Source organism: Petromyzon marinus, chromosome 50, assembly GCF_048934315.1.
Source record: "Petromyzon marinus isolate PM22_M1 ecotype Great Lakes invasive population chromosome 50, UKy_Petmar_22M1.pri1.0, whole genome shotgun sequence".
Classification (NCBI taxonomy): domain Eukaryota; kingdom Metazoa; phylum Chordata; class Hyperoartia; order Petromyzontiformes; family Petromyzontidae; genus Petromyzon; species Petromyzon marinus.
This window is the reverse complement of record NC_133716.1, coordinates 5208851-5235972: the sequence shown is the minus strand read 5'-3', so window position 1 is coordinate 5235972 and position 27122 is coordinate 5208851. Positions and strand designations below refer to the sequence as shown.

Genomic DNA, 27122 nt, shown 5'->3' with positions numbered 1-27122 from the left:
ACGAAAATACAAAAGAGCTTCTCAACCCGCAATGACGTCACGGCCATTCAAATGATCGTCTCTGCACGCGGTGACGTCAATGCCATGCAAATTACCTTCTCAGGTCGCGGAGAGGTCACTGCCATGCAAACGAGCTTCTCGGCTCGTGGTGACGTCACTGCCATGCAAACGAGCGTCTCCGTTCGCGGTGACGTCATTCCCGCGAGTGAGACATTCGTTTGGGATGACGTCGAAACACCATCATTTGTTAACATGAACTTTTTTAAAGCCCATACGCAGCGTAATGATATACAAACGCGTTGAGTTTATTTTATTTATTGTGCACCGCTGCTCAATGTGGTCCCGTATCCCGAAATGATCGAATAACGTTTGTGAGAATTTTATTGTTTTATATTTTAATATTTTATTGTTTCCCTTCTACGTGACTTTACCGAAAGAACCAAGAATATGAATCCCTGCAGTCACGAAAACTTTAAATCAAAATATGATCGAATAACCTTTGGGTGGAATCATGTCTACGGGTACCGAGCGGTCGGAGGGGGTCACGTGATTTCACAAACGCGTTTGGTAAAGCGGCTCGCCGCTCATTAACGATTTGCAGTGACGCGTTGAAGCGGATGGCAAATTTTTATATAACGCTCGCGATTTTCTAAACGTTTGTATCTTTCTTTATTAACGTACGGCCAATGCAATACATACGCCTCTAATAGCAGCGGCGGCTCGGCGAAACAGCAAAAAAAAAACGGAGACTCGATCACAAAATAATAACGTGGCTTCAATTGAATCCTGCCATGATGACCACCACCATCATCACCACCGCCACCATCATACTCATCATCATACCGGGGGTGATGACCCTCGATTCAGACAGCAGCAGCACGCTCTCCGCGGAGGAGAAATCACGTCTACGGTGCGCGACAGGTTCACGCGACGCGCGGTCACTCGAGGCGGATGTACTTGGCCCCGTCGCGGTAATGTGGAATGGTCACCACTAAGCTCTGGCGCTCTGAAATCAGCCGGAGCTTCGTGACTTATCTGCGCGGTCACCCCGACCCTGAATCCGCTCCCCTCTCATCTCGTACAGGGTGGCCCAGACGCCAGGTCACACAGGGTTATGTTATATTAACAAAGCGCGTTGGGTTATTTCGTTTATTTTTAACGAATGTTCCAGCTGACTTCCATGAACATTAAAGCATGATGCATGAATTATCTTTTGAAGTTAATGTTTAGAATTACAGGTGTAATCTTTGAACATCAATTATGGTCTGTCAATTTTCTTTTCATTTTGTAACTATTCAAAAAAGGAAGGAGACAATTCAATTATTATGAATAAGAGATCAAATATTAACTTAAAGAATAAACAATTAAATGCTGTAATTCCAGTGTTAAAAGTAATTAAGTAACCCGAATGTGTCCTGACTTTTGGGCCACCCCTGTATCCCTCCAAAATCAGCTCAAGCCTCCTGTAAACCACGTGCCTTCTGTGTTGCCACCCCCACTCTGAACCCCGCCCCTCTCCCCGTCGCCGCCCACTCTGTAAACAGACGCCGCTCCTCCACCGTGCAGCAGCAGCAACGTCAACGCCCCGATCCTCCTCCTCCCCATCCTCATCTCTCCTGATCCCTCTGCTCTGGTTACTTTTGCCATCCTTTTCCTCTCAATTCCCGTTCTTTCTCTCCTCTCTTCCTTTCCCACGTTTCTTCCGCTTCCATTAATTACAACCGTGACTCCCCTTCCCGTTGTCTGACATGGGTTACACGATGCCCGTATATAGTATTTATATGCTACGTGCTATGAAGAATGGCCATTGCCTGAAACGTCGTTTATTCTTTATACTTTTTTCTCTTAAGGCAGGGTAACTGACGAATATATTTAGTTTTGTAGTACTGTATATACGATTGTCAATTAAGAATGGAAGTTATGACAATTTAGCGAAGTTTACACCCACGCTCGTATGAACTCCACGGAATATCGTTCGCGGCACAGGGGGGTTGGGAGCTGTCCAGCATTTCAGCAACCACAGCCGTTGTGCGTGGGGGTGCAACAGTTGGGCATTCTTCATAGCACGTAGCCTTCTGGTAAGCCAGGGTTACGGCACCCCTTGACGCCCACAGTGCTGGATTACAGGCCACGTGCATAGCCACCACCGCCAGGCGATGATGATGATAATGATGACGACGATAATGATAACGACGATGATAATGATGATGTTGACGATGATGATGACGACGATGACGACAATGACGACAATCATGACGACGACGATGATGATGATAATGATGATGTTGACGATGATGATGACGATGATTATTAAGATGATGATGACGATGATGTTGACGATGACGACGATGATGATGATGACGATTTCCCACCTGGTACCCGTGGTGGCTGCAGGGAGCAGGTGTTGGAGATGTTTGACCACGCATACGGGAGCTACATGGTAAGTGGCTCCTGCTGAAGGCTTTGGATTCCGATGCAACTAACTCCAGACGCGCTTCAGTCGATGACACGGTCGCTCGTCAGCTGTGCCGATAATGAATCGGCTTTTAGCGATTCATCCGTGAAAATCGATTATGCCTAACGTACGATGTGCATCGAATCTTGGCTATCAGAATAGACTACTGCAAAGTCCCCGCTTAACGCGGGGGGGGGGGGGGGGTTACGTTCCTGAGAATTGCCGCGTGAAGCGAATTCGCGTTAAGCGTGCTATGCGTGGCAGTCATTCATTTAAATATAACGTGCCCGACAGAGAGAGATACGGCGAGTGAAAAAGATAAGGGAGCGAGGTGATGCTACGCACACAAAGATGCTGCCGGTACAATGGCTGAGGAAGAGGAAGGCACGTCATGTATCACAGCGCGCATCAGGACTACAGTATGAATACTACAGTACCTAAATTTCGATTTAAATTTCGATTTAAAGCTTTCGTGACTGCAGGGATTCATATTCTATACTACAGTACCTATTCTAGATTTAAAGCTTTCGTGACTGCAAGGATCCATATTCTCTGGTTCTATTCGGTAAAGTCACGTAGGTAAAAAATAAAACAACAAAAAATCACGACGTTTCGGCCACAACACAAGTGGCCTTCATCAGGTGAAGGGACCAGACTGTCTCTAGGACAGATCAGAGTTTCTCAACTGCAGTCCTCGCCACGAGCCACGGGTCAGCTTTCTGTGTTTACCAATCATCGGGGTGCACGTAGTAAGCCCTTGCTTGATTTTCAAGTGAATATATAGGATTGGCAATGGTGAAAAGGCAGAGGTGGAGAAAAGTCATAGTAACTGGAGTTTGCAGATACGCTGCTGTAGATGACACGACCACTGATTTGTATACTCAACACATCCATATGTGATTCATAATTAGCTTATTTCGGGTTAGATCGTGAAGGCATGATGGAATGTAAAAAAAACTCTCTAACCTTACAGCACCCGACAGAGCCATGGTTATAAGTAAATAAAACGACATGCTACAGTACCTGTACTAAAGTACGACAGTACCAGCTCCCAGCATCCCCGAACAACGCTGTGTTACACCCACACCGCTAAGAAAAGTAGTCCGTCACGTGGTAGACTCGCGTTGCAGCGAGTAGTCCGTCACGGGCGCCGGTGCGAGTTAAGCAAAAAAAAGAAAGTAAAAGATAACCCGCGTTGAAGCAAAAACGCGTAGTGTGAACGCCATGCTTAAAAATGGGGTATTTTTCTATAATTTACAATTCGAGCGAATTACATGCGCGCAAACTGTTGCCGACGATGACGACACCGACAATGATGATGATGATGGTCGTGTAGACTCGGGCATTCCCGGATGACGAGCTCATGCCGCTGAGCTGCCGGGGTCGCGACCGCGAGCGTGAGCCGAGCCGCGGGGACGCTGACGACGCACTCGGACGGTGAGACGATCACTCCCGCTGTAGCTTCCCTTGTGAAGACAGAGCCAGGTCCTCATTTAAACTATGAACTGCTTTTTTTTATTTTACCGTGTAAGGGCCCACTGAGCTATGTAGCTCTTTTTTCAGAAGCGACCTGGCCGTCACAAATGATAGCTCAACGAAGTGGCGTATCGTTATGTGGAAATTTATAGTGGCCAAATATTCTAAGAACGCACTTTGATTCTAAATGTGGAGGGGAAAAAAATGGAGGACCCGGGGAGAAAAATCCACGCGACCATGGGGAGAGAGACACCGCAAACTCCAAATTTACAGGCATCAGGATCGGGATCGAACCCACGACCTCATGTATACCAGGCGAGGGAGTTAACATGACCACCTCATCTGTGCCGGTCGTTACAAACGCGTGTGTTCCTCTCTCGTTTTAACGCTGACCGACCGCCCCGCGAAATCCCGCCAGATTCTCTCTGACTCTCATCGACTCCCTGGACACGCTGGTGGTGAGTGAGTGAGTGACTGACAGCCTGCATCTGCCATTGAACCCTTTACCTAGTCGTCACGTGCCTAGGGCCACCCCGGGATGGAGGGAATTGCCCAGGGCCTCGCACAAAAGAAGGCCTCACAGTGGTCAGGCGGCGTTGGCGGCGACGCGACCTGCAATTCTTTAGCGATGTGGAGGCGGCGAGGAGTTGGTGCATCACTCACATGTTGTGAAACTCCCGCTTGCCACGAGCGTCGAGGGAGGTGTCCGTCGTACCCCGGCTCGCCAGAGGAAGGCGTTACAACAACAAAAAAGAACGTGGACCTCCACCTGTAGAGAATAGAGTGTTTGCACCTTCGCGCGCGTGTGTTTCCTCCCGAGTGCTCCGGTTTCCTCCCACGATTAGCACCCGTTAATTGGCCGACGACATTGTGAAAATACACACAGAGGATCGCGGAGCTTGGGGCGATTGGTGGGAGCGCCGGCTCACCGAGTGGCTGCTGCGCTCCCGCTCGTCCGCGGTTCCTCCTCGCGCCTCTGAGCTCCGGGTCGTCTTCTCTCTTCGAGAGCGAATCGGCACATTATAAAAGTTGCGAATGTTTTAATTATTAATAAGGGGGGGGGGGGGGCGCCCCCCACGTGGCATTCTGGGTCTCCAGGAAGCTACGGGGGGTGGTGAGATGGCGACACTGCACGTGGCACCCACCCTGAGTCTACCAGCGGCCTGCTAGGGCAGTGGGTCGGCAACTAAAGCAACAAAAAGAGCCATTCTTTTCGAATTCGGTAAAAAAAAGAAGATACACATTTTAAGAGCCGCAATGCCACGTCGTGAATACGAGACGGTGGGTCCTTAATAAATAACTGTCACGAAGCAGCAGTCCTTAATGAGCCGCATGCGGATACGGAGCCGCAGGTTTGCCGACCCCTGCCCATGGTAAACTGGGCTTCCATGGTGAACTGAACTTCCATGGTAAACTGGAGTTCCATGGTAAACTGGACTTCCATGGTGAACTGGACTTCCATGGTGAACTGGACTCCCATGGTAAACTGGACTTCCATGGTAAACTGGACTTCCATGGTGAACTGGACTTCCATGGTGAACTGGACTCCCATGGTAAACTGGACTCCCATGGTAAACTGGACTTCCATGGTAAACTGGACTTCCGTGGTAAACTGAACTCCCACGGTAAACTGAACTCCCACGGTAAACTGGATTTACATGGTAAATTGGATTTCCATGGTAAACTGGACTCCCATGGTAAACTGGATTCGCATGGTAAACTAGACTCCCATGGTAAACTGGACTCCCATGGTAAACTGGACTCCCATGGTAAACTGGACTCCAGTGGTAAACTGGACTCCCATGGTAAACTGGACTCTCACGGTAAACTGGGCTCCAATGGTAAACTGGACTCCCACGGTAAACTGGACTCCCGTGGTAAACTGGACTCCCATGGTAAACTGGACTCCCGTGGTCACGGGTCGGCAACCAAAGTAACAAGAAGAGACATTTATTTCGAATTGCGGTCCCTAAGGAGCCACCGCATGCGGCTCCGGAGCCACAGGTCGCCGACCGCTGTGGTGCTACGGCATACCTGGTGAGAACTTACATACTTTAAATCTAGATTGAAAACTCAGTCCTTTAAAACTGCTTTTTGTGTTTAGATTGTTGTCCTTCCCCCGCACCTCCGATTCGGACGGTTAGCGACGTACGGTGCGAAAGAAGTTCAACATACATAGTTTCACACAAAGACCCATCGACTAACACAGAGACCCATAGACTTACACAGAGACCCATAGACTCACACAGAGACCCATAGACTCACACAGAGACCCATAGACTCACAGAGAGACCCATAGACTCACACAAAGACCCATAGACTAACACAGAGACCCATAGACTAACACAGAGACCCATAGACTCACAGAGAGACCCACAGACTAACACAGAGACCCATAGACTCACAGAGAGACCCATAGACTAACACAGAGACCCATAGACTCACACAGAGACCCATAGACTCACACAGAGACCCATAGACTAACACAAAGACCCATAGACTAACACAAAGACCCATAGACTAACACAGAGACCCATAGCCTAACACAGAGACCCATAGACTCACACAGAGACCCATAATTTTTTGTCATCCCGCACCTCCGATTAGCACGGTTGGCTACGTACGGTGCGAAAGACGTTCAACGTACACACACGTGTACAGTTTGTACGTACACGTGTATTATGAACGCACGTGTACGTACAACCGGAGGCTCGGCTGACTGACCGCGTGTCCGTGTGGTGGTGGCGCCGCCGGCGGTGGCGGCGGCGTCTCCGCAGGTGCTGGATCGGCTGGAGGAGTTCGACAGAGCCGTGCGCAAGGTGCTCAGCACCGTGCGTCTGGACAGCGATATCGTCGTGTCCGTCTTCGAGGCGAACATACGGGCGCTGGGGTGAGCGTCGTCCCGACGGCATCTTGCAAAATCGTCGCCGTCTCAGTTGTCGCCGTTCCATCGCCGTTGCCACCATTCCGGCCGTCGAACAGAGTCGGTTTATTCATAAGAAAGGTTTTTGGGTTAGATCGCGTTTATTTATAAATGTGTCGTAACCCTCCACCACCCGACACGGCCAATCAGCAAAAAAAGTGTCACGTTGACAAAAAACAAATAATTCACTACTTTAGCCCACCGGTGTGTTGAAGAGTGAATCCGCAACATTTACAGTTTGAGTACGACGTTTCGCTGGTAAATACATCCAGCATCATCAGGCAATTCGCCAGAATGGTAAAGCCCTCGCTTGCTCCCGGTTTTATATAGATCAGCAGGGTGATGTCATCACTTAACTCATATCAGGTGCAGTGATTAGAGGCGGAGGGGGGGGTATTGTAATTATATAATCGATTAGTAATCAGTCATTGGTTATGATTAGTAATGAGTTGTAGATTAGTAATTCTTTAATCAAAATGTAATGTGTATTATTTAATAATACGCTTCCAGGCCGCACTAAGCCTGTGGCTGTCAGAGCGATTAAAGTTATTCTTGTTCCTCTCAATTTCAATGGATTCTCTAATTAGTCTTTGCCAGTAATAATTAGTTTTACACACCACTGCAACATTGTCAAAATCAATTGAGTGTCCTTGTTGACAAGCATGTTCTGCCACTGCCGACAGTTGTGTTTGAGATAATTTAATATTTCTCTGATGTTCTTTTAGTCTTACACTGATGTTACGTCCCGTCTGCCCAATGTAGCAGCTGCCACATAAACAATTAATCCGATATACACCTTCTGTTGATAATTTAGGTAATGCGTCTTTAGTGCAAGATACTAGTTTTTGAATTTTGTGTACTGTACCAAATCTTACTGTAATGTTTTGCTTTTGCAAAACACCGGCTAATTTGTCAGTTACTCCTGAGATATATGGAATTTTTATTGTTTTAACAATCTGGTCGCTTTCAGCAGTATTGCTTTGCGATCGTGATTTGGCATTCAGTGCTCTGTTAATTTGAGCATTATTGTAGCCATTCTGTCGTAGTGCGTCTTTAACGTGCTTAATCTCTCTCACTAGACTCTCACCATCTGACACTGTTTTAGCCCGATGTATGAGCGTCTTGATAAGAGAGGATTTCTGAGCTGGATGATGATGTGATTCTGCATTCAGATAGGCATCAGTGTGCGTTTGCGTTCTGTAAACGCTGTGTTATTTTACCGTTTAGGCCATGTCCAAGCAAAATATCTAGGAATGGGAGTGTGTTATTCACCTCCATTTCCATGGTGAACTGGATGGCCGGGTTTTGTGCATTGAGATGATTTAGAAAATCATTAAGTGTATCTTTACCATGTGGCCAGACAACCAAAGTGTCATCCACATATCTAAACCAAAAGGATGGTTTTAATGTGCTCGAGGCAAGTAAATAAACGCGATCTAACCCAAAAACCTTTATTATGAATAATATTGGTCGCGAAAGCCTACGTGTTAAACAGAGTCGGTTTACCGCATCGCGCGCTTTCAGATGCGCTTCTTGCGGCCGCCTGTCTCGAGCCTGGAGAGCGGTCGCAGTGCCGCATCATCCAATGGGCTACAGCGGGCACCTGCGCCTCGGGCCTATGAAAACTAAAGGGCCTGCGGAAAACAATTGACCGCGTATTTTTTTTATTGCTTGCACGATACAAAAATATGACCAAGCTGTCTTCTTGAACAAATATATTTTTACAGCAAGGAATAGGCGCACTGTGCATGCCAAGAGACAGAGTCATGCCAATTGTTTTTTTTTTCTTAAGGCGGGAAATAAATTAACACCGGAGATGCACTTTGCGCGTTTTTTTTCATAGCAAAATTATCACGTAAACATCTTCAGGTGGTGTTTTTCCCGCACAACCTCATTCTCAATAGCGTGCAGTGCAAGGGAAGACAAGGTGGCTTTGTTGTCCTATGGTTGGCCGATCTGTCCAGCGGCCGGACGAAGTACCGCGTGAAGCAAGCGGAGTGAGAGCGGCGGTAGCCCGTGACATGGGGCAGCAGCGGCCCCAACTCTGGAGAGTTACCACTGAAGGCCTAGGGCCATCAAGAATCTTCATCGGGCTCTGAGCAGTCGGTTGGGTGACCACCATACATGCCAGATTATAATAATGTTGGGTGTGGTGCGTTAAAAGTGTCGGTCTTCCCAACGTAAACCATCATACAAACTCTGGTCATCCTCGCATTAGTGGCCGTCGATTTAAGCTGGTCACCGGATCGCACGCTTCCAGATGCCCTTCTGCGGCCATCTGGAACGCTCTTCCGATGTTAGGAAGCCGCTGTAGCTATGCACTTTTAAATTTAGATTGAAGACTCATTTCTTCAGAACTTATTTTTGCGTTTAGTTTGTTGTGCTTCCCTCGCACCTCTTGGAAGGTTGGCTACATAATACATTGTTATAAATTTACTCTGCTCTGTTGTGTGATGCGTCACGATGAATTTCCCTTACACTCTCCTAATACTCTCCCTACCCCTTCTCCACCTGTACCCTTGTGATGCCTGCCCCCCCCCCCCCCAATCTGCCACCCCTTCCTCCGCTTTCCCCCCCCCAAGGGGCCTCCTGGGAGGTCACGTGATGGCGGCCATGTTGCGCGGGAAGGGGGGCGGCCACATGGCGTGGTACCGCGACGAGCTGCTGCTCATGGCCTCCGAGCTAGGCCGGAGACTCCTGCCGGCATTCAACACGAGCAGCGGCCTCCCCCACCCTCGGGTACGCGGCGCCGCGTACACGTGCGCCTGTACGCGTGCGCCTGTACGCGTGCACCTGTACACGTGCGCTGCGTACACGTGCGCCTGTACACGCGCGCCGTGTATATGCACGTGTACACGCGTGCCCGGCGCTGTCCGCAGAAAGATACGGCGCCGGAATGCGCCGCTTTCCCACCGCACCGCCCCCCCCCCCCCCGCAACTCGTGTAACAGAAAATGTTTGTTTGGGAGCGAGTGACGAGATGTTAACTACCTCGCCTGGTATACAGGTAGTCGTGGGTTGTATCCCGGACCCTGGCGACGCCTGTTGTATGTTTGGAGTTCGCATGTTCTCCCGCTTGTTCTGCAGAGTGTGAATGAGAGTGAGTGTGAGAGTGTGAGTGAGAGAGAGTGAGTGAGTGTGAGAGCGTGAGTGAGTGTGAGAGCGTTAGTGAGAGCGTGAGTGAGTGAGTGTGAGAGAGTGAGTGAGTGTGAGAGAGTGAGTGTGAGAGAGTGAGTGACTGTGAGAGAGTGAGTGAGTGTGAGAGCGTGAGTGAGTGTGAGAGCGTTAGTGAGAGTGAGAGCATAAGTGAGAGAGAGTGAGTGTGAGAGAGTGAGTGACTGTGAGAGAGTGAGTGAGTGGGAGAGAGTGAGTGAGAGAGAGTGTGAGAGCGTGAGTAAGTGTGAGAGTGTGAGTGAGAGAGGGAGAGTGAGTGAGTGAGTGAGTGAGAAAGAGTGAGTGAGTGAGTGTGAGAGTGATAGAGAGTAATTGAGTGAGTGAGAGCGTGAGTGAGAGAGAGTGAGTGAGTGTGAGAGAGTGAGTGAGTGTGAGAGAATGAGTGTGAGAGAGTGAGTGACTGTGAGAGAGTGAGTGTGAGAGAGTGAGTGTGAGAGCGTGAGTGAGTGTGAGAGCGTTAGTGAGAGCATAAGTGAGAGAGAGTGAGTGTGAGAGAGTGAGTGACTGTGAGAGAGTGAGTGAGTAGGAGAGAGTGAGTGAGAGAGAGTGTGAGAGCGTGAGTAAGTGTGAGAGTGTGAGTGAGTGAGAGAGTGAGTGAGTGAGCGAGTGAGAGAGAGTGAGTGAGTGTGAGAGTGATAGAGAGTAATTGAGTGTGAGAGAGTGAGTGAGAGAGAGTGAGTGAGTGAGAAAGAGTGAGTGAGTGTGAGAGTGATAGAGAGTAATTGAGTGAGTGAGAGAGTGAGTGAGAGAGAGTGAGTGAGTGAGAGAGAGTGAGTGTGAGTGATAGAGAGTAATTGAGTGTGAGAAAGTGAGTGAGTGAGAGTGAGTGAGTGAGAGAGTGAGGGTGAGTGAGTGAGAGAGAGTGAGTGACTGAGTGTGAGAGTGATAGAGAGTAAGTGAGTGAGTGAGAGAGAGAGAGAGAGTGAGAGAGAGAGAGTGAGTGAGAGAGAGAGTGAGAGAGAGTGAGTGTGATAGAGAGTAATTGAGTGTGAGAGAGTGAGTGAGTGAGAGAGAGTGAGTGAGTGTAAGAGTGATAGAGAGTAATTGAGTGTGAGAGTGTGAGTGAGAGAGTGAGTGTGAGAGTGAGTAATTGAGTGTGAGAGAGAGTGAGAGTGATAGAGAGTAATTGAGTGTGAGAGAGTGTGAGAGAGAATGAGAGAGTGAGTGTGAGAGAGTGAGTAATTGAGTGTGAGAGAGAGAGTGAGAGATAGTGAGAGTGGAGTCCGCCTGCTCTCTCTCTCCCTGTGACGGTGGCCACGTGGATTGTTCTCCGAGGCCCTCCTACTTTAAATTCCCCCACGTGTGACGACGACGACGATGACGGTCGGCCACTTCGACGACGATGAGCTATCACCGCCATCATCATCGCACGGGATCGTCGCGCGAGCGAGCGAACGAGAGTCTGTGGCGGCGCTGCACAGGTGAACCTCGCCCACGGTGTCGCCGGCGGGGAGAGCGGCGCCGGCGCGGAGGAGGCCACCTGCACGGCGTGCGCTGGCTCCTTCATCCTGGAGTTCGCGGCGCTCAGCCGGCTCACCGGGGAGCCCGAGTTCGAGGTTCGACTCCAGGGTGGGGTGCGGGACTGGGGATCTTTGTCTTTGGGGAGCGATAGTTGTAGCGCCAGTGATTTTCGCTAATTATCGGATGCGTGGGGAGGGGGGGGGGGTGGAACTTTAACTTCATAGGTGCCACTCGCTAACAGCACTTGCCCCGAACAGTCTGTTAGAGACTACACGGGGGACCTTCGTCTTTGGAATGCCCCCCACCCCACCCCCGGCCCCACCCCGGACAGGAGCGAGCGCGCCGCGCGCTGGACTTCCTGTGGGAGCGGCGGGAGAGGAGCAGCGACCTCGTGGGCACCGTCATCAACATCCACACGGGGGAGTGGGTTCGCCGCGGTGCGTGCCTCCGACTGCGCGGGATAGAGTGTTGCACCCTCGCACGCGCGGGTTATCCTTTTCTCCGGTTTTCCTCCCACGCTCGTTAAGTGGCCGAAAGCATCGTGATGTCAGAGTCGGAATATTTGTTTATGCTGGAAGGAATCCGATGAGCTATGAAGCTCTTATTTCACAGATGTCCAGTAGGGCCAAGGGGTCAAAAGTTTACAACAACAAACAATACAAAAAAACACGATCGGAGTGCAAAATATACAAATAAATTGTAGATATTTTTTTTATCTAACCAGGTAAAGCCCGCTTTGCTATTAACTTCTTTTTCACAAGCGACCTAGCCACACATGATAATACGTCAACGAATTGGCTTATCACGTGGAGATTTATAGCAGCCAAATTACGTAAATATTTTAAATGCATATTTCTAAATACAGAGCTCGGAAAATTCCTGGTAGCGTCGGCTCCTCCTCACCACCACGTGGCTACTGCTGCCTTCCTGCTCCTTGTACGTGGTCCCTCGTCCTGGCGCCTCTGAGTCGTCCTCTCTCTCTCTCTGAGTCGTCCTCTCTCTCTGAGTCGTCCTCTCTCTCTAAGTCGTCCCCTCTCTCTCTCTCTGAGTCGTCCTCTCTCTCTGAGTCGTCCTCTTTCTGAGTCGTCCTCTCTCTCTCTGAGTCGTCCCCTCTCTCTCTGAGTCGTCCTCTCTCTCTGAGTTGTCCTCTCTCTGAGTCGTCCCCTCTCTCTCTGAGTCGTCCTCTCTCTCTCTGAGTCGTCCTCTCTCTCTCTATCTCTCTGAGTCGTCCTCTCTGCGCTATGAACCCGGTGACCCGGGTTCGATTCCCGCTCACGGCCAACACCAGTGACGATTATCTGAACCGGTCCTGGGCCTCCTCTAGGTCGACTCAGCCTCAAATGAGTACCTGATGCGGTGTGTAAACATCGCCACTGGGGAGACAAAGGCGGTCTGGCGTGGTGCTGACCACCCACCCCCTCGTGTACCGTTCCGACCTTCATAGGTGCTCGCTAACAGCACTTGCCCCTGCAGTCTGTTAAGGCTACACGGGGGATCTTCGTCTCATCTTTGTGTGTGCGCGCGTGTTGCAGACAGCGGCGTGGGCGCCGGGATCGACTCGTACTACGAGTACCTGCTCAAGGCCTACGTCCTGCTGGGAGACGAGGAGCTCCTCCTCCGCTTCAACGCCGTGAGTGACGCCCAACCCCCCCGAACTCCCCGAGCCCCCCCCCCCTCGAGCCCCCCCCCCCCCCCCGCGCGGAGGCACGCGCAGAGAGGAGCATACGTGTCACGGCGTCCCTGTTTGTAACGCTCCGCAGAGCTGAGGTTGAAAGCGAGGGCACCGCGCGGCAGCAGCCCTGCCCGCGTGCCTCCGCCTGTCCGTCTGCACGGTCGCTCTCGGAATCGAGAACATTTGTTCGCGCTGGAGGAATCCGACGAGCTACGGATGCCCAGTTTAGATTTACGGATCATCCAATAGGAACGAAGCTTTCGTGTGAGGGCGTTACCCCCAGACATGATCCAGTGTGCGCAAAAAGCCGCAGCGTGAAACCGTGTTGCTATTGCGGACTGTCGTATAATCGCTCCAATTCGAATGAAACGCTCCTGTCGCTGCTCGGGACCAACCCCAGGCAGAGCCGGCCACACGCGTCCATCCGCGTGTCGGTCCATTTGCAACGCGAGGGCGGGGGGGTCACAATGACCCCAGTGTGAAGTCTGCGCTGCTCTTGGGGAGTGACCCGAGACGCCTAGGAACCGCTGCGGAATCTATGCGCATTCACGATTCTTCTTCCTTGTTTTCGGACGACCCTTCCCCGTTTTTTTACGGTTTGACACCGGCTGCCGTCACCATTGTCGCCCCCCCCTCCCCCCCCCCACACTCCCTCCACCGTCTCCGCGTGTGCCATTAACCGGTCGACCTACCGATCGACCGATCAATCTTGCGCACGTGGGTGAATACGGGCGCACGCACGGATGCGCGGACGGACGCACGCGCACGCAGCACTACGCGTCCATCATGCGCTGGGTGAGCCAGCCGCCCCTGCTGCTCGACGTCCACATGCACGAGCCGGAAGTGGCGGCGCGCGGCTGGATGGACGCCCTGCTCGCATTCTTCCCAGGCCTGCAGGTGGGCGAGCGAGTGAGCAAGCAGCCGGGCGGGCGAGCGGGTGGGCGGGTGAGGTGAGCGGGAGAGTGGGCGAGCGAGGACGTGGGAAGTGAGTGAGCCAGCAAGTGGGTGTGTGGGCGAGCGAGTGGGCGAGCAGGAGAGTGAGTGAGCGAGAGGGCGAGTGAGCACTTGGGAGGGTGAGCAAACGAGCGAGCAAGTGGTCACGTGGAATGATTGAGCGAGCGAGTGAGCACATGGGAGGGTGAGCGAGCGAGTGAGTGAGCACGTGGGAGAGTGAGCGAGGGAGTGGGCCAGCGGGTGGGAGAATGAGTGAGCAGTTGGGAGATTAAGTGGGCGAGCAAGTGAGGAGGTGGAAGGGTGGAAGAGAAGTTGGTGAGTGAGAGCGTGAAGTGAGTGAGCTCGCCAGCGAGTGGGCTAGAGAGTGAGCGAGATAGTAAGAGGGTAGGCGAACGGGTGAGTTGATGAGCGCAGTGAGTGGGTGCGACGAGCTTGCGAGTGAGTGAGTGGCAAAGCGAGAGGCTGAGTGAGCAAGTGAGCGGGAGCAAGAGTGGTAATGCGGGCGGGCGAGTGAGTGACCGAGCGAGCGAGCGAGCGGGCGGCAAGGCGAGTGAGTGAGTGAGCGAGGGGGTGACAAGGCGGGTGAGTGAGCGTGCGGCAGGATTACAATCACCTCGTTTTAAATCGTCGAACGTCCGCGCCCCCTGACCTCGCCGTCGTTCAGTGGCATCGTTTGTGTCGCAGGTCCTCAAGGGCGACCTCCGGCCGGCCATCGAGACCCACGAGATGCTGTACCAGCTGACCCAGCGACATCACTTCCTCCCAGAGGTCGCTCGCAGCAGCCCCACTCGCCAGGGGTAGCGCACCGCGCGCTTCCGTGCCGGCGCCAATGGCACAGACGCGGCACAGACGCGGCACGACCTCAAAAGAGCGCACCTAGCCTGGCACAAGCGCGCGTGGTGGTTGCGGTGGTGGCATTCTGCCTGGCGCAGCAGTGCAAACAGGGAGTTCGATTCCCTCTCCTCACGGCCACCAACACCTGTGACCATTATCTGAACCGGTCCTGGGCCTCCCCTAGGTCTACTCAGCATCAAATGAGTAGCTGGTGCGGTGCATAAACATCGCCACTGGGGGAGACAAAGGCGGTCGAGCGTGGTGCTGGCCAGGTGGCTAAAGCGCAGCAAGTTGGCACAGTAGGGGGCACAGGTGGTGCATCGGCCAGTCATCTCAATCGACCCATGGCCTCCTGGGTCTGTCCTATGACTTCGTGCCAGCGGGAGTTCAACACTTCACGTGGCCTTAACGTGCACATAGCCTGGCACAAGTGCCGTGGTGACATCACCGCCACTTAGTGGCGAATGGCGGTTGTTGTTGTTGTGCGTGCGTGCGGAGCGGTAGTGTAGCGGTTAGCGCGCTGCGCTAAAAACCTGGCGACCCGGGTTCGATTCCCGCTCACGGCCAACACCAGTGACGATTATCTGAACCGGTCCCGGGCCTCCCCTAGGTCGACTCAGCCTCAAATGAGTACCTGGTGCAGTGTGTAAACATTGCCACTAGGGAGACAAAGGCGGTCGGGCGTGGTGCTGGCCACCCACCCCCTCGTGTACCGTGCCGGCCTTCATAGGTGCTCGCTAACAGCACTTGCCCCTACAGTCTGTTAAGGCTATACGGGGGATCTTTGTGTGTGCGTGTGTGTGTGTGCATGTGTGTGTGTATGTGTGTGTGTATGTGTGTGTGCATGTGTGTGCATGTGTGTGTATGTGTGTGTGTATGTGTGTGTGTATGTATGCGTGTATGTGTGTGTATGTGTGTGTACGTGTATGTGTGTGTGTACGTGTGCGTGTGCAGGCCTTCACGACGGAGTTGCACGTGCACTGGCCTCAGCACCCCCTCCGGCCCGAGTTTGCCGAGAGCACCTATTTCCTGTACAAGGTGAGGCCCGAGTTTGCCGAGAGTACCTACTTCCTGTACAAGGTGAGGCCCGAGTTTGCCGAGAGTACCTACTTCCTGTTCAAGGTGAGGCCCGAGTTTGCCGAGAGCACCTACTTCCTGTTCAAGGTGAGGCCCGAGTTTGCCGAGAGCACCTACTTCCTGTTCAAGGTGAGGCCCGAGTTTGCCGAGAGCACCTACTTCCTGTACAAGGTGAGGCCCGAGTTTGCCGAGAGCAACTACTTCCTGTTCAAGGTGAGGCCCGAGTTTGCCGAGAGCACCTACTTCCTGTTCAAGGTGAGGCCCGAGTTTGCCGAGAGCACCTACTTCCTGTTCAAGGTGAGGCCCGAGTTTGCCGAGAGCACCTACTTCCTGTACAAGGTGAGGCCCGAGTTTGCCGAGAGTACCTACTTCCTGTTCAAGGTGAGGCCCGAGTTTGCCGAGAGCACCTACTTCCTGTTCAAGGTGAGGCCCGAGTTTACCGAGAGCACCTACTTCCTGTTCAAGGTGAGGCCCGAGTTTGCCGAGAGCACCTACTTCCTGTTCAAGGTGAGGCCCGAGTTTGCCGAGAGCACCTACTTCCTGTTCAAGGTGAGGCCCGAGTTTACCGAGAGCACCTACTTCCTGTTCAAGGTGAGGCCCGAGTTTACCGAGAGCACCTACTTCCTGTTCAAGGTGAGGCCCGAGTTTGCCGAGAGCACCTACTTCCTGTACAAGGTGAGGCCCGAGTTTGCCGAGAGCACCTACTTCCTGTACAAGGTGAGGCCCGAGTTTACCGAGAGCACCTACTTCCTGTTCAAGGTGAGGCCCGAGTTTACCGAGAGCACCTACTTCCTGTTCAAGGTGAGGCCCGAGTTTACCGAGAGCACCTACTTCCTGTACGAGGTGAGGCCCGGGGGGACACCCCAACCACGCCACGTTCACGGCGTCTCTCTCTCTCCCTCTTCTCTCGCCCTCTCTTTGCCTCTCTCTTTAACTCGCGCTCGCTCTCTCTCGTCTTGGCGACTGCTTGTGTTCACAATGCTTTCGGCCGCAGACGCGTGCGTGCGTGCGTGTGCGTGTGTGCGTGGTCGTGACGCAGGCGACGGGAGACCCGCACTACTTAGAGGTCGGCCGCTCCATCGTGGACAACCTCAACGCCCACGCACGTGTGCCGTGCGGGTTCGCCGGCGTGCGGGACGTCCGCACGGGGACGCACGAGGACAGGTCAGGGGGGGCGGCGGTCACACCGGGGTCACGTGGGGGGGGGGGGCAGTGATAAAAAGGGGCCCCCGCTCCCGGCGATGACATCACCACCACGTCTAAATGGGAAAGCCTTTTAGGCCGGGGCTGCGACAAGGATGAAAGACAAAGATCCACCCCCCCAGTATAGCCTTTAACGGACTGTGGGGGCAAGTGGTGATATTCACGCACCGCAGCAGGTACTCATTTGAGGCTGAGGCGACCTAGGGGAGGCCCAGGACCGGTTCAGATAATTGTCTTTGATGTTGGTGACCCGGGTCACCGTAGCGCAACACGCTAACCCTTGACTTAAAGCTTTCGTGACTGCAGGAATTCATATTCTTTGGGTCTTTCCGTAAAGTCACGTAGATAGGTTCAAAGAAAAGAACAAAGAAGAGAACAAGAAACTACGACGTTTCGATCGCAGCACAAGCGGTCGTCACCCCCTTTTCCTGATGACGACCGCTTGCGTTGCGATCGAAACGTCGTAGTTTTTTGTTATTTTTTGTTGTTATTTTCTTTGAACCTATCTACGTGACTTTACCGAAAGACCCAAAGAATGTGAACACGCTAACCGCTACACTACCGGTCCCCGAAAGGGTCTCGGGTCTGTACCCGGCAGGTAGGGGGCCTCGCTAATCCACACGTGGGGTCACGAGGTCACATGGGGACAGGTGTGGGAGCGCGTGTTAATCTACACGTGGGGTCACGAGGTCACGTGGGGACAGGTGGGGGGTCACGTTAATCCACACGTGGGGTCACGAGGTCGCGTGGGGACAGGTGGGAGGGTCACGTTAATCCACACGTGGGGTCACGAGGTCGCGTGGGGACAGGTGAGGGAGGGGTCACGTTAATCCACACGTGGGGTCACGAGGTCGCGTGGGGACAGGTGAGGGGTCACGCTAATCCACACGTGGGGTCACGAGGTCGCTTGGGGACAGGTGAGGGGGGGTCATGTTAATCTACACGTGGGGTCACGAGGTCGCGTGGGGACAGGTGGGGGGGGTCATGTTAATCTACACGTGGGGTCACGAGGTCGCGTGGGGACAGGTGAGGGAGGGGTCACGTTAATCCACACGTGGGATCACGAGGTCGCGTGGGGACAGGTGGGGGGTCACGCTAATCTACACGTGGGGTCACGAGGTCACGTGGGGACAGGTGGGGGGGGGGGCATCGCGAGTTCCATTTGTCGCCAACACCGCTGCAGGCCTGTGCTCGGCAAACCCAACGGCTTTCAATGTTGGAACAATTCGCCAGGATGGATTCCTACTTCCTGGCGGAGACTTTCAAGTACCTGTACCTGCTCTTCACGGACGACGCCGACGTGCCCTTTGACCTGGGAGCGTTCGTCTTCACCACGGAGGCTCACCTGCTGCCCCTCGGCCTGCCGCCACTGCGGGGGAGGCTCCGGCGGGATCGTTGGGGTCACGGAGGGCCCGCAAAGGGGCAACGAGGTCAAAGGGCGGCGGGAAATGATACGGAGGTAAAAGGGGGGGTGGGGGGGGAGTGATGGGCAGGTGGCGGCAAAATGCCAGACGGTTTCTTTTTTTACACCTCCCAATTGTATTTAAATTTCGCGTCGTGCCATGAGACGGTGAGACATCATCGCCACGGTGGCTCGGAGATGTTTACTACTTCGCCTGGTGTACAGGAGGTCGTGGGTTCGATCTTGACCCTGACGCCTGCTGTTTATTTGGAGTTTGCGTGTCTCTCTCATCATCATCACGGTGGCTAGATGTTAACTACTTCGCCTGTTATACAGGAGGTCGTGGGTTCGATCCCGACCCTGATGCCTGCTGTATATTTGGAGTTTGCGTGTCTCTCTCTCTCATCATCATCACGGTGGCTAGGAGATGTTAACTACTTCGCCTGGTGTGCAGGAGGTCGTGGGTTCGATCCCGACCCTGACGCCTGCTGCTGTATATTTGGAGTTTGCGGTGTCTCCCTCTCTCTTCCTGTGGTCGTAGGGAATTTTCCCCGTGTCCCCCTGTTTTTTCCCCACATTTAGAATCGACATCACACGTTTAGAGTATTTGGCTGCTGCTCTCAATTTGCACGCGATAAGCCACTTCGTTGAGCTATCATTTGTGATAGCCAGGACGCTTCTGGGCCTCACCTGGTAAGCAGCAAAATAGTAGTCGTAGTAAATCACAGCTTCCGAGATCCTTTCATGTTGTCGCCTCTCATTGAACTTTCCCACGCGCCCCGCAAATGGTACGGATATTCGTCCGGGTGGCGTAGGACAATCCGCCCCGGTAAAGATCATTGACCGCGTGTCAGTTCGGCTTATACCCTGGGAGATTGTCACAGCCGGGCGCGGTGGTGCTGTTTGGTGGGGGAGCTCTACCGTCGGCGGTCGGCACGCTTGCGTTCTTATCCCGGCGACCCGAGTTCAGTTCCCGCTCACGGCCACCACCGGTGACGATTATTATCTGAACCAGTCCTGGGTGGCCTCCCCCTAGGTCGACTCGGCCTCAGATACGGCAAGGGGTTTATTACTGGATGTGTTGTGAGCCGGGTTACGGGAATAATTTCTGTGTCGCCGGGTAGACCGGAGCAGGTGGCACGCAACTGGTAGCCACAGCCAGGAGGTATACTCGACGTTGTGTGCCGGACGCTGCCACGCGTGTGCCCCCCCCCCTCCCCCCACCCCAGGCCACGTGGCACGGAGGGGGCCCCGCGTGGACGTGTCCCAACGTGCGGGAGATGCTGCCCGGCGGTGACGACTTCGCCGGCGCCATCCGCCGCTCCTACAGGAACCTGCACGGCGGCGGGGGGCAGGACGGGGCGCCCCCCTCGGACGGACACTCCTCTCCGTGAGCCGTCGCACGCCACTCCGTTGCTCCTGACTCGGGGCGGGGGGGGGGGGGGGGCGGTGGGGGCGGGGCAGTGCGGCAGGGCCTGGCGCGATCGGGCCGCCAGCGTGGAGCCTGCACCGCCAAATGTCCCCTTTGGCCAAGTTCACCCTCGTTGGCAGTGAATCACTGCTATAGTGCTGCCCCCCCCCCCACCCCTCTCGACCACCTGATCTGAGAGGAGCTGCAGCTGGGCCTTGTGAGTGGTTAAGGGGCGCCACAGCGGCTAGGAGATGTTAACTACCTCGCCAGGTATACAGGAGGTCGTGGGTTCGATCCCAACCCTGATGCCTGCTTTATATTTGTAGTTTGCGTGTCTCTCTCTCTCCGTGGTCGTTATCTACCTCAACCGGTATACAGGAGGTAGTGGGGTTTGATCCCAACCCTGACGCTTGCTGTATATTTGGAGTTTGTGTGTCTCTCTCTCTCCGTGGTCGTGTGGATTTTTATCCAGATCCTCCGGTTATTCCCTCCACATTTAGAATCAACGTCGCGCGTTTGGAGTATTTGGCCGCTTTAAATTTCCACGCGACGATGATAAGCCCACTTCATTGAGCCATCATTGGCGATGGCCCAGGTCGCTTCTGAAAAAGGGCTACATAGCTCAGTGCGCCTGAAACTAGTAAAATAAATATAGTTTAATGGTTCGCTAGTTGAGCGCATTGCGCGGTGAACCCGAAGAACCGAGTCCGATTCCCGGCCGCGGCCAACACGCTCTTCCTCCGCCCGTTGCCGCGCGCGTGCCAGGCCGGCGGCGATGGCGGAGGGTCCGGGTCCGCCGAGCGCCGCGGGGTTCGACCCGGGCAGCGTGCAGCAGCTGGAGGCCCTGCGGAGGATGGGCATCGCGCTGGAGGGGCTGCCTGACGGGCGCATGCAGCTCCACCACAACGAGCGGCGCGTACGGCCCTCTCGCGCGGCCACGCCGCACCGCACCGCAGACACGGCGAGACGCGGCGAGACGCGGCGAGACGCGACAAAACAAAGGCGCAGCGAGATGCACACACCCCGAGATGCACACACCCCGAGATACACACACCCCGAGATGCACACACCCCGAGATGCACACACCCCGAGATGCACACACCCCGAGATGCACACACCCCGAGATGCACACACCCCGAGATGCACACACCCCGAGATGCACACACCCCGAGATGCACACACCCCGAGATGCACACACCCCGAGATGCACACACCCCGAGATACACACACCCCGAGATGCACACACCCCGAGATGCACACACCCCGAGATGCACACACCCCGAGATGCACACACCCCGAGATGCACACACCCCGAGATGCACACACCCCGAGATGCACACACCCCGAGATGCACACACCCCGAGATGCACACACCCCGAGATACACACACCCCGAGATGCACACACCCCGAGATACACACACCCCGAGATACACACACCCCGAGATACACACACCCCGAGACACAGACACAGCGAGACACAGCAAGACACAGCGAGACACAGCAAGACACAGCAAGACACAGACACAACGTGACGCAGCGACACACAGACATGGCGAGATACACACACCCCGAGACACAGACACAGCGTGGCGCAGCGAGACGCAGGCACGGCAAGACACGGCGAGACACGGCCGCACCTAGACACGGCCGCACATACGCAGCTCCACGTAGACAGCGAGACAGGACAAGGACAAAGATCCCCCCCCCCCCCCCCCGTAACGGCGGGCACAAGCGCTGTTAGCGGCTAGCGCCAACGAAGGCCGGCACGGCGCACGAGGCGGTGGTTGGCCGGCGGCCGCCGCCGCTCCAGGGTTGCCGTGGTCTTTGCGCGGCGCGCGCAGGCCGAGAGCGGGCGCCTGGCGGAGGACGGCGCGCGGTTCATGCGGGACATGGCGGAGCACCGGCGGTTCACGCCGGCGCGGGCCGTGCAGCTCGTGTCGCCGCCGTTCCTGGGCCGCGTGGTTCTGTCTGCGGCTCCGGCACAGTTCGGCCTGGACCTGGCCAAGGAGCAGCACGGGGTGGGTTGCTCTCGGCGCTCTCCCACCCCCCCCACCCCCCCACCCCCCCCCACCCCCCCCACCCCCCCGCCAGCCGCGTCGAGAGCCGCCAACGTCCCCGGCTCCGCTGCCGGGTTTTCCCGATGGATCGCTTTTGTTTGTTCGGACGGGTGTCAGCGCGGCGTATTTGGGCGGATGAAATTGTACGCGCGCGTGCGTGCGTTGAACTTCTTTCGCACCGTGCGTAGCCAGCCGTGCTGGCCGGAGGCGCGGGCGAAGGGCGACTTGCGTGTCCTTCCCGCATTGAAGCGAGAAACATTCCGACTCGCGAGCCCCCAACGCACCAAATGTCGACGCCCTCCGTGCGGTAACGAGTGTCGAATGAATGAATTGAGGATGCGGCGAGGGCATTTTTAAATTTTCACGATCGCTGACGGCCGTCCCCCCGACACTTTAACCACTGCTGGAGCCTCCAACAGCCACCGGTCACTCTTCTCCTCCCCTTCCTCCCCCTCCTCCCCCCCCTCCTCCCCCGCCCCTCGCAGGTGAAGGGCTCGCTGGCACTGAGCGACCCCCCGCTTGCGTGCTCGCCACTGTCCAACGGCGCCGCGGTGGCGTCCCGCGTGGTGCTCGTGCGCCGGGGGGAGTGCACGTTCGCCGAGAAGGCGCGCAACCTGCGGCACGCCGGCGCCCGCGGGGGCATCGTCATCGGTGGGTCGCAAGCCCCCCAACCCCTCCCCCCCCCCCAACCCCTTCCCCCCCGCCCCCGGCCACGTTATGAGAGTCGGTGCGGCGCGGCTCCGGCCGACGGGGTTCGTAGCTCGCCAAACGGGCGCTCGGTGGATCGGTGTTCGGTGTCAGCGGGGCGACGGGCCCTCGTCTCGTAGGGATCGCTCGCCTCGTCCGGTGGCGATCAGCTCGTCTTATCCAGCTGTGGAACCCTTGGGAGAGGTGAGTGAGAGAGGGAGCGCGTGCGTGCGTGGGTGGGTGGGTGGCCGGGTGGATGAGTGTGTGAGTGGTTGAGTGAGTGAGTGAGTGGTTGAGCGATTGGTTGAGTGAGTGAGTGGGTGAGTGGTTGAATGAGTGGTTGAATGAGTGGTTGAGTGAGTGAGTGGTTGAATGAGTGAGTGGTTGAGTGAGTGGTTGAATGAGTGAGTGAGTGGGTGAGTGGTTGAATGAGTGAGTGGTTTAGTGAGTGGTTGAGTGAGTGGTTGAGTGAGTGAGTGGTTGAGTGAGTGGTTGAGCGAGTGGTTGAGTGAGTGAGTGGTTGAATGAGTGGTTAAGTGAGTGGTTGAATGAGTGAGTGGTAGAGTGAGTGGTTGAGTGAGCGAGTGGTTGAGTGAGTGGTTGAGCGAGTGGTTGTGTGAGTGAGTGGGTGAGTGAGTGAGTGGTTGAGTGAGTGGTTGAGCGAGTGGTTGAGTGAGTGAGTGGGTGAGTGGTTGAATGAGTGGTTGAGTGAGTGAGTGGTTGAGTGAGTGGTTGAGTGAGTGAGTGGTTGAGTGAGTGGTTGAGTGAGTGAGTGGTTGAATGAGTGAGTGGTTGAGTGAGTGGTTGAATGAGTGAGTGGTTGAGTGAGTGGTTGAGCGAGTGATTGACTGAGTGGTTGAATGAGTGAGTGGTTGAGTGAGTGGTTGTGTGAGTGGTTGAGTGAGTGAGTGGGTGAGTGAGTGAGTGGTTGAGTGAGTGGTTGAGCGAGTGGTTGAGTGAGTGAGTGGGTGAGTGGTTGAATGAGTGGTTGAGTGAGTGAGTGGTTGAGTGAGTGAGTGGTTGAGTGAGTGGTTGAGTGAGTGGTTGAATGAGTGAGTGGTTGAGTGAGTGGTTGAATGAGTGAGTGATTGGTTGAGTGAGTGGTTGAATGAGTGAGTGGTTGAGTGTTGTGTTCGAGCAAAATTTCACGGCAACTGCGCCACAGCCACCAGCCCTTTCCAAGCGCTCCTCATCGCTCCTCCTCACCGCTCCTCCTCACCGCTCCTCCTCACCGCTCCTCACCACTGCCCCCCCCCCCCCCCCATGCAGACGACACAATGGGCAGCAGCAGCGACACGGCGGCGCCGTTCCAGATGGCGGCGGACGGCGCCGGCGTGGAGGAGCTGTCGGCGCTGCCGCTGGTGTTCGTGTTCCAGCGCGAGGGCGCCGTGCTGACGCGCGCCCTCGGCGGGGCACGCAACGTCGAGGTGCTGCTCACCGTGCGGGCTCGCGCGCTCGGTGAGGACCCCTGGGGGGGGGGGGGGGGTGGCGGGGGGGCCATGGGTCCCTAGCGCTCCGCTCGCTCGGCCGTGGCTCCCGCTTAGCGCTCATTCGCCGCTCGCTTGTTCATTCACCACTCGATCGCTCGCTCATTCTCTTGCTCAATCACTTTGCTCACTCATTCACTTGCTCACCAACAACTTGCAGTCACCTGCCTGCCCATTCACTCGCCCATTCTCACTCTCCTATTCATTCGCTCACATGCTCAGCCACTGACGTTTTTGCTCTCCCGCTCACTCGCTCGCTCGCCCGTCCGCTGAATCACTCACCTGATGACTCGCTCACACAATCACCCGCTCGCTCACTCGCTCGTTCGCTCGTCCGCCCACATCAACGACCGCTCACTCGAATGTGTGGTGACGCACTCACCTGCCCACTTGCGTGTGTGCGTGCGTGTGCGTGTCACCGCGGGGTCACCAAGGGAGGTCATACTCTGTATGTACGTTGAACTTCTTTCGCACCGTACGTAGCCAACCGTGCTAATCGGAGGTGCGAGCGTCGCCCGAGCGTTTCTGCACGACGCCACGGTGTGGAATCTCCTCCGCTCTCTCTCTCTCTCACTGTCGCTCTCCCACAACAGCCGACCTCAGGGAAGACTTCCTCGACGAGGAGGAGGAGGAGGGAGACGGTCAGAGTGAGCGGGAGGAGGAAGAGGAGGAAGAAGAAAAGCCACAGCATCACTAGAAGCTTCGTCGTGCCGATAACGGAAACAAAATCAAAAGTGACGTCCTGTTCCAATGGGTATCGGTGCTCTGATCTCCTGTTTACAGCCAGTGGTTGGAAACTCCACGTTCCACGTGCGGCGGTGGGCGAGCCTCCCCATAAGACGGCTGCTGACCACCCCACAAAGTGGCACAGGGACTCCTCGACTTACGGACAGTCGACTTACGAACTTTCAGAGATACGAGAAAAACCCCGTCCCGTACCTCCAGTTGCCTGTTCAGACCCGAGAGTCGTAAGTTCAACCGCCGCGCAATAGCTGGCGGGGTGGTGGCATGTACACCTACAGGCGATTGTACAACTTTTAAAGCCACTCGCCGTGTTTAGTGTGCACGCCGTACAACACGTTTTGAATCGACGGGAGTAAAGTTGCACTTACGAACAAATCGACTTAACGAACGGGCCTCTGGAACATGACTCGTTCGTAAGTAGAGGAGTCCCTGTCCTCATTTTGGCAACCCCGCAGGGAGGCATGATGGATGAGCTGAGCAGTTGCCATTGCGAGCCGCTCACTCTACCGCACCTCCGATTAGCACGGTGGGCTGCCTACGGTGTGCGAAAGAGATTCAACACCACGCACGCACGTACAACTGGAGGCCCCGCTGACTGACCACGTGTCCGTGGCACAGCATGCTGGCCACAAATACCAGAGAGCAGGGAGCAGCGTGTTTCACACGGAGGCTTTCGCGACCAATATCGTCCATAATAGAGGGTTTTTTTTCCGGGTTAAATTGCGTAAATATATAAATGCTGTGTCGTTTAAACCCGCCACCACCCGACACAGCCAACTGGTAAGGGTTGTCACGTAAACAGAGCGTGCCAATTTTTTGTACGAGTACAGCACACCCGGTGTGTTGGAGAGCCAAGCCACAACATTTACAATCTGAGTACGACGTTTCGCCAGTAATTACAACTGGCTTCATCAGGCGACAGCCAGATTTGTTGAGAAGTCCACCCGTTTCCTTCCTTATACAGAGGCGTAGGGAGTCGTGGCAGTGGACGGCAAGTCCTCGTTTTAACGCTGTAGTTGCAGTAGAAATTATCTTAACGACCACCCCTGTTAACGACTAATCGCTTAACGACAGGCCTCCATAGAGCCCAATACGTAGTGTATAGTGTAGTGTATAGTAGCGTATAGTACGGTATAATGTAGTGTAGTTTACTGTAGTGTATAGTAGTTTAGTGTATAGTAGAACCCTCCTTAATGACCACCCCTGTTAACGACTAATCGCTTAACGACAGGCCTCCATAGAGCCCAATACGTAGTGTATAGTGTAGTGTATAGTAGCGAATAGTACAGTATAATAACGTAGTGTATAGTGTAGTTTACTGCATTGTATAGTAGTTTAGTGTATAGTAGTGAAGTGTATAGTGTAGTGTATAGTAGTGTAGTGTATAGGAGTGTAGTGTATAGTAGTATAGTGTAGTGTGTAGTACAGTATAATAATGTAGTGTATAGTGTAGTTTACTGTAGTGTATAGTGGTGTAGTGTATAGTAGTTCAGTGTATAGTGTAGTGTGTAGTACAGTATAATGTAGTGTATAGTGTAGTTTACTGTAGTGTATAGTAGTGTAGTGTATAATAATGTAGTGTATAGTGTAGTGTGTAGTATTGCAGTGTGTAGTAGTGCCTCCATAGAGCCCAACGTGTTCGCTTACCGACCATTCTCCTGTTGTAGGTACAGTAAATATTAATTGGTTAACCGCGTTTCTTTTAATATTACGTGTTCATAATGTTGCTTGTATCGTGATGTATTAATATCCATTGCTTAAAAATTACAAAGTACGTTTTTTTGGGGTGAAAAAAGGAGTAACTTCCGATGCTATCGGAACGCATTAAGCCTAATCTCGATGCGTTCCCGAAAAGTTTCGCGCTAAGCGAAAACGATTTCCCCACGAACAGTTATAACGACGATGAAGACCGGGCGCGACACCACGTTCCACCACCACCACCACGACGACAATGCATCACTCCGCCCAGCCGCGCAGCTCAAGGAAGTAGCTCGTCGGTGACAATCGTGTTCACTAAGGGGGGGGAAACACGCGTTAAGCGAGGACTTGCCGTGCTCTGGTCAGTGTCACGTGAACGGGTCTGGACTCGGGGAAGTTAAGGCGGT

At 54.4% G+C, this 27122-nt stretch overlaps 1 protein-coding gene and 1 long non-coding RNA gene across 6 annotated transcripts; one reads left to right on the top strand and one right to left on the bottom strand.

The window, feature by feature from the left end:
• Nucleotides 1-424: 424 nt before the first annotated feature.
• On the top strand, nucleotides 425-27122 carry LOC116953188 (ER degradation-enhancing alpha-mannosidase-like protein 3). Of its 5 annotated transcripts, XM_076074817.1 has the most exons (20): nucleotides 425-910; nucleotides 2395-2440; nucleotides 3792-3892; nucleotides 4350-4389; nucleotides 6709-6821; nucleotides 9437-9593; nucleotides 11449-11583; nucleotides 11820-11925; nucleotides 13021-13118; nucleotides 13932-14057; nucleotides 14799-14882; nucleotides 15903-16826; nucleotides 17065-17189; nucleotides 18462-18687; nucleotides 19860-20020; nucleotides 20807-20957; nucleotides 21884-22060; nucleotides 22585-22750; nucleotides 24056-24244; nucleotides 24867-27122. In XM_076074817.1, the coding sequence occupies exons 1-20, from the start codon at nucleotides 792-794 to the stop codon at nucleotides 24968-24970; spliced, it is 3348 nt and encodes a 1115-aa protein (XP_075930932.1). In that variant the 5' UTR covers nucleotides 425-791; the 3' UTR covers nucleotides 24971-27122. The 5 variants fall into 5 exon arrangements, with proteins under 5 accessions (XP_075930932.1, XP_075930933.1, XP_075930930.1 ...); XM_076074815.1 differs by lacking the exons at nucleotides 21884-22060; nucleotides 22585-22750; nucleotides 24056-24244; nucleotides 24867-27122 and having other exon boundaries at nucleotides 426-910; nucleotides 20807-21820; XM_076074816.1 differs by lacking the exons at nucleotides 21884-22060; nucleotides 22585-22750; nucleotides 24056-24244; nucleotides 24867-27122 and having other exon boundaries at nucleotides 427-910; nucleotides 15903-16742; nucleotides 20807-21819.
• Nucleotides 4600-6744, bottom strand: LOC142931190 (uncharacterized). The gene is made up of 3 exons (XR_012947172.1): nucleotides 6656-6744; nucleotides 4861-4930; nucleotides 4600-4700 (listed from the first exon to the last, which is right to left on the bottom strand). It is a non-coding gene; the product is annotated as an uncharacterized LOC142931190 (long non-coding RNA).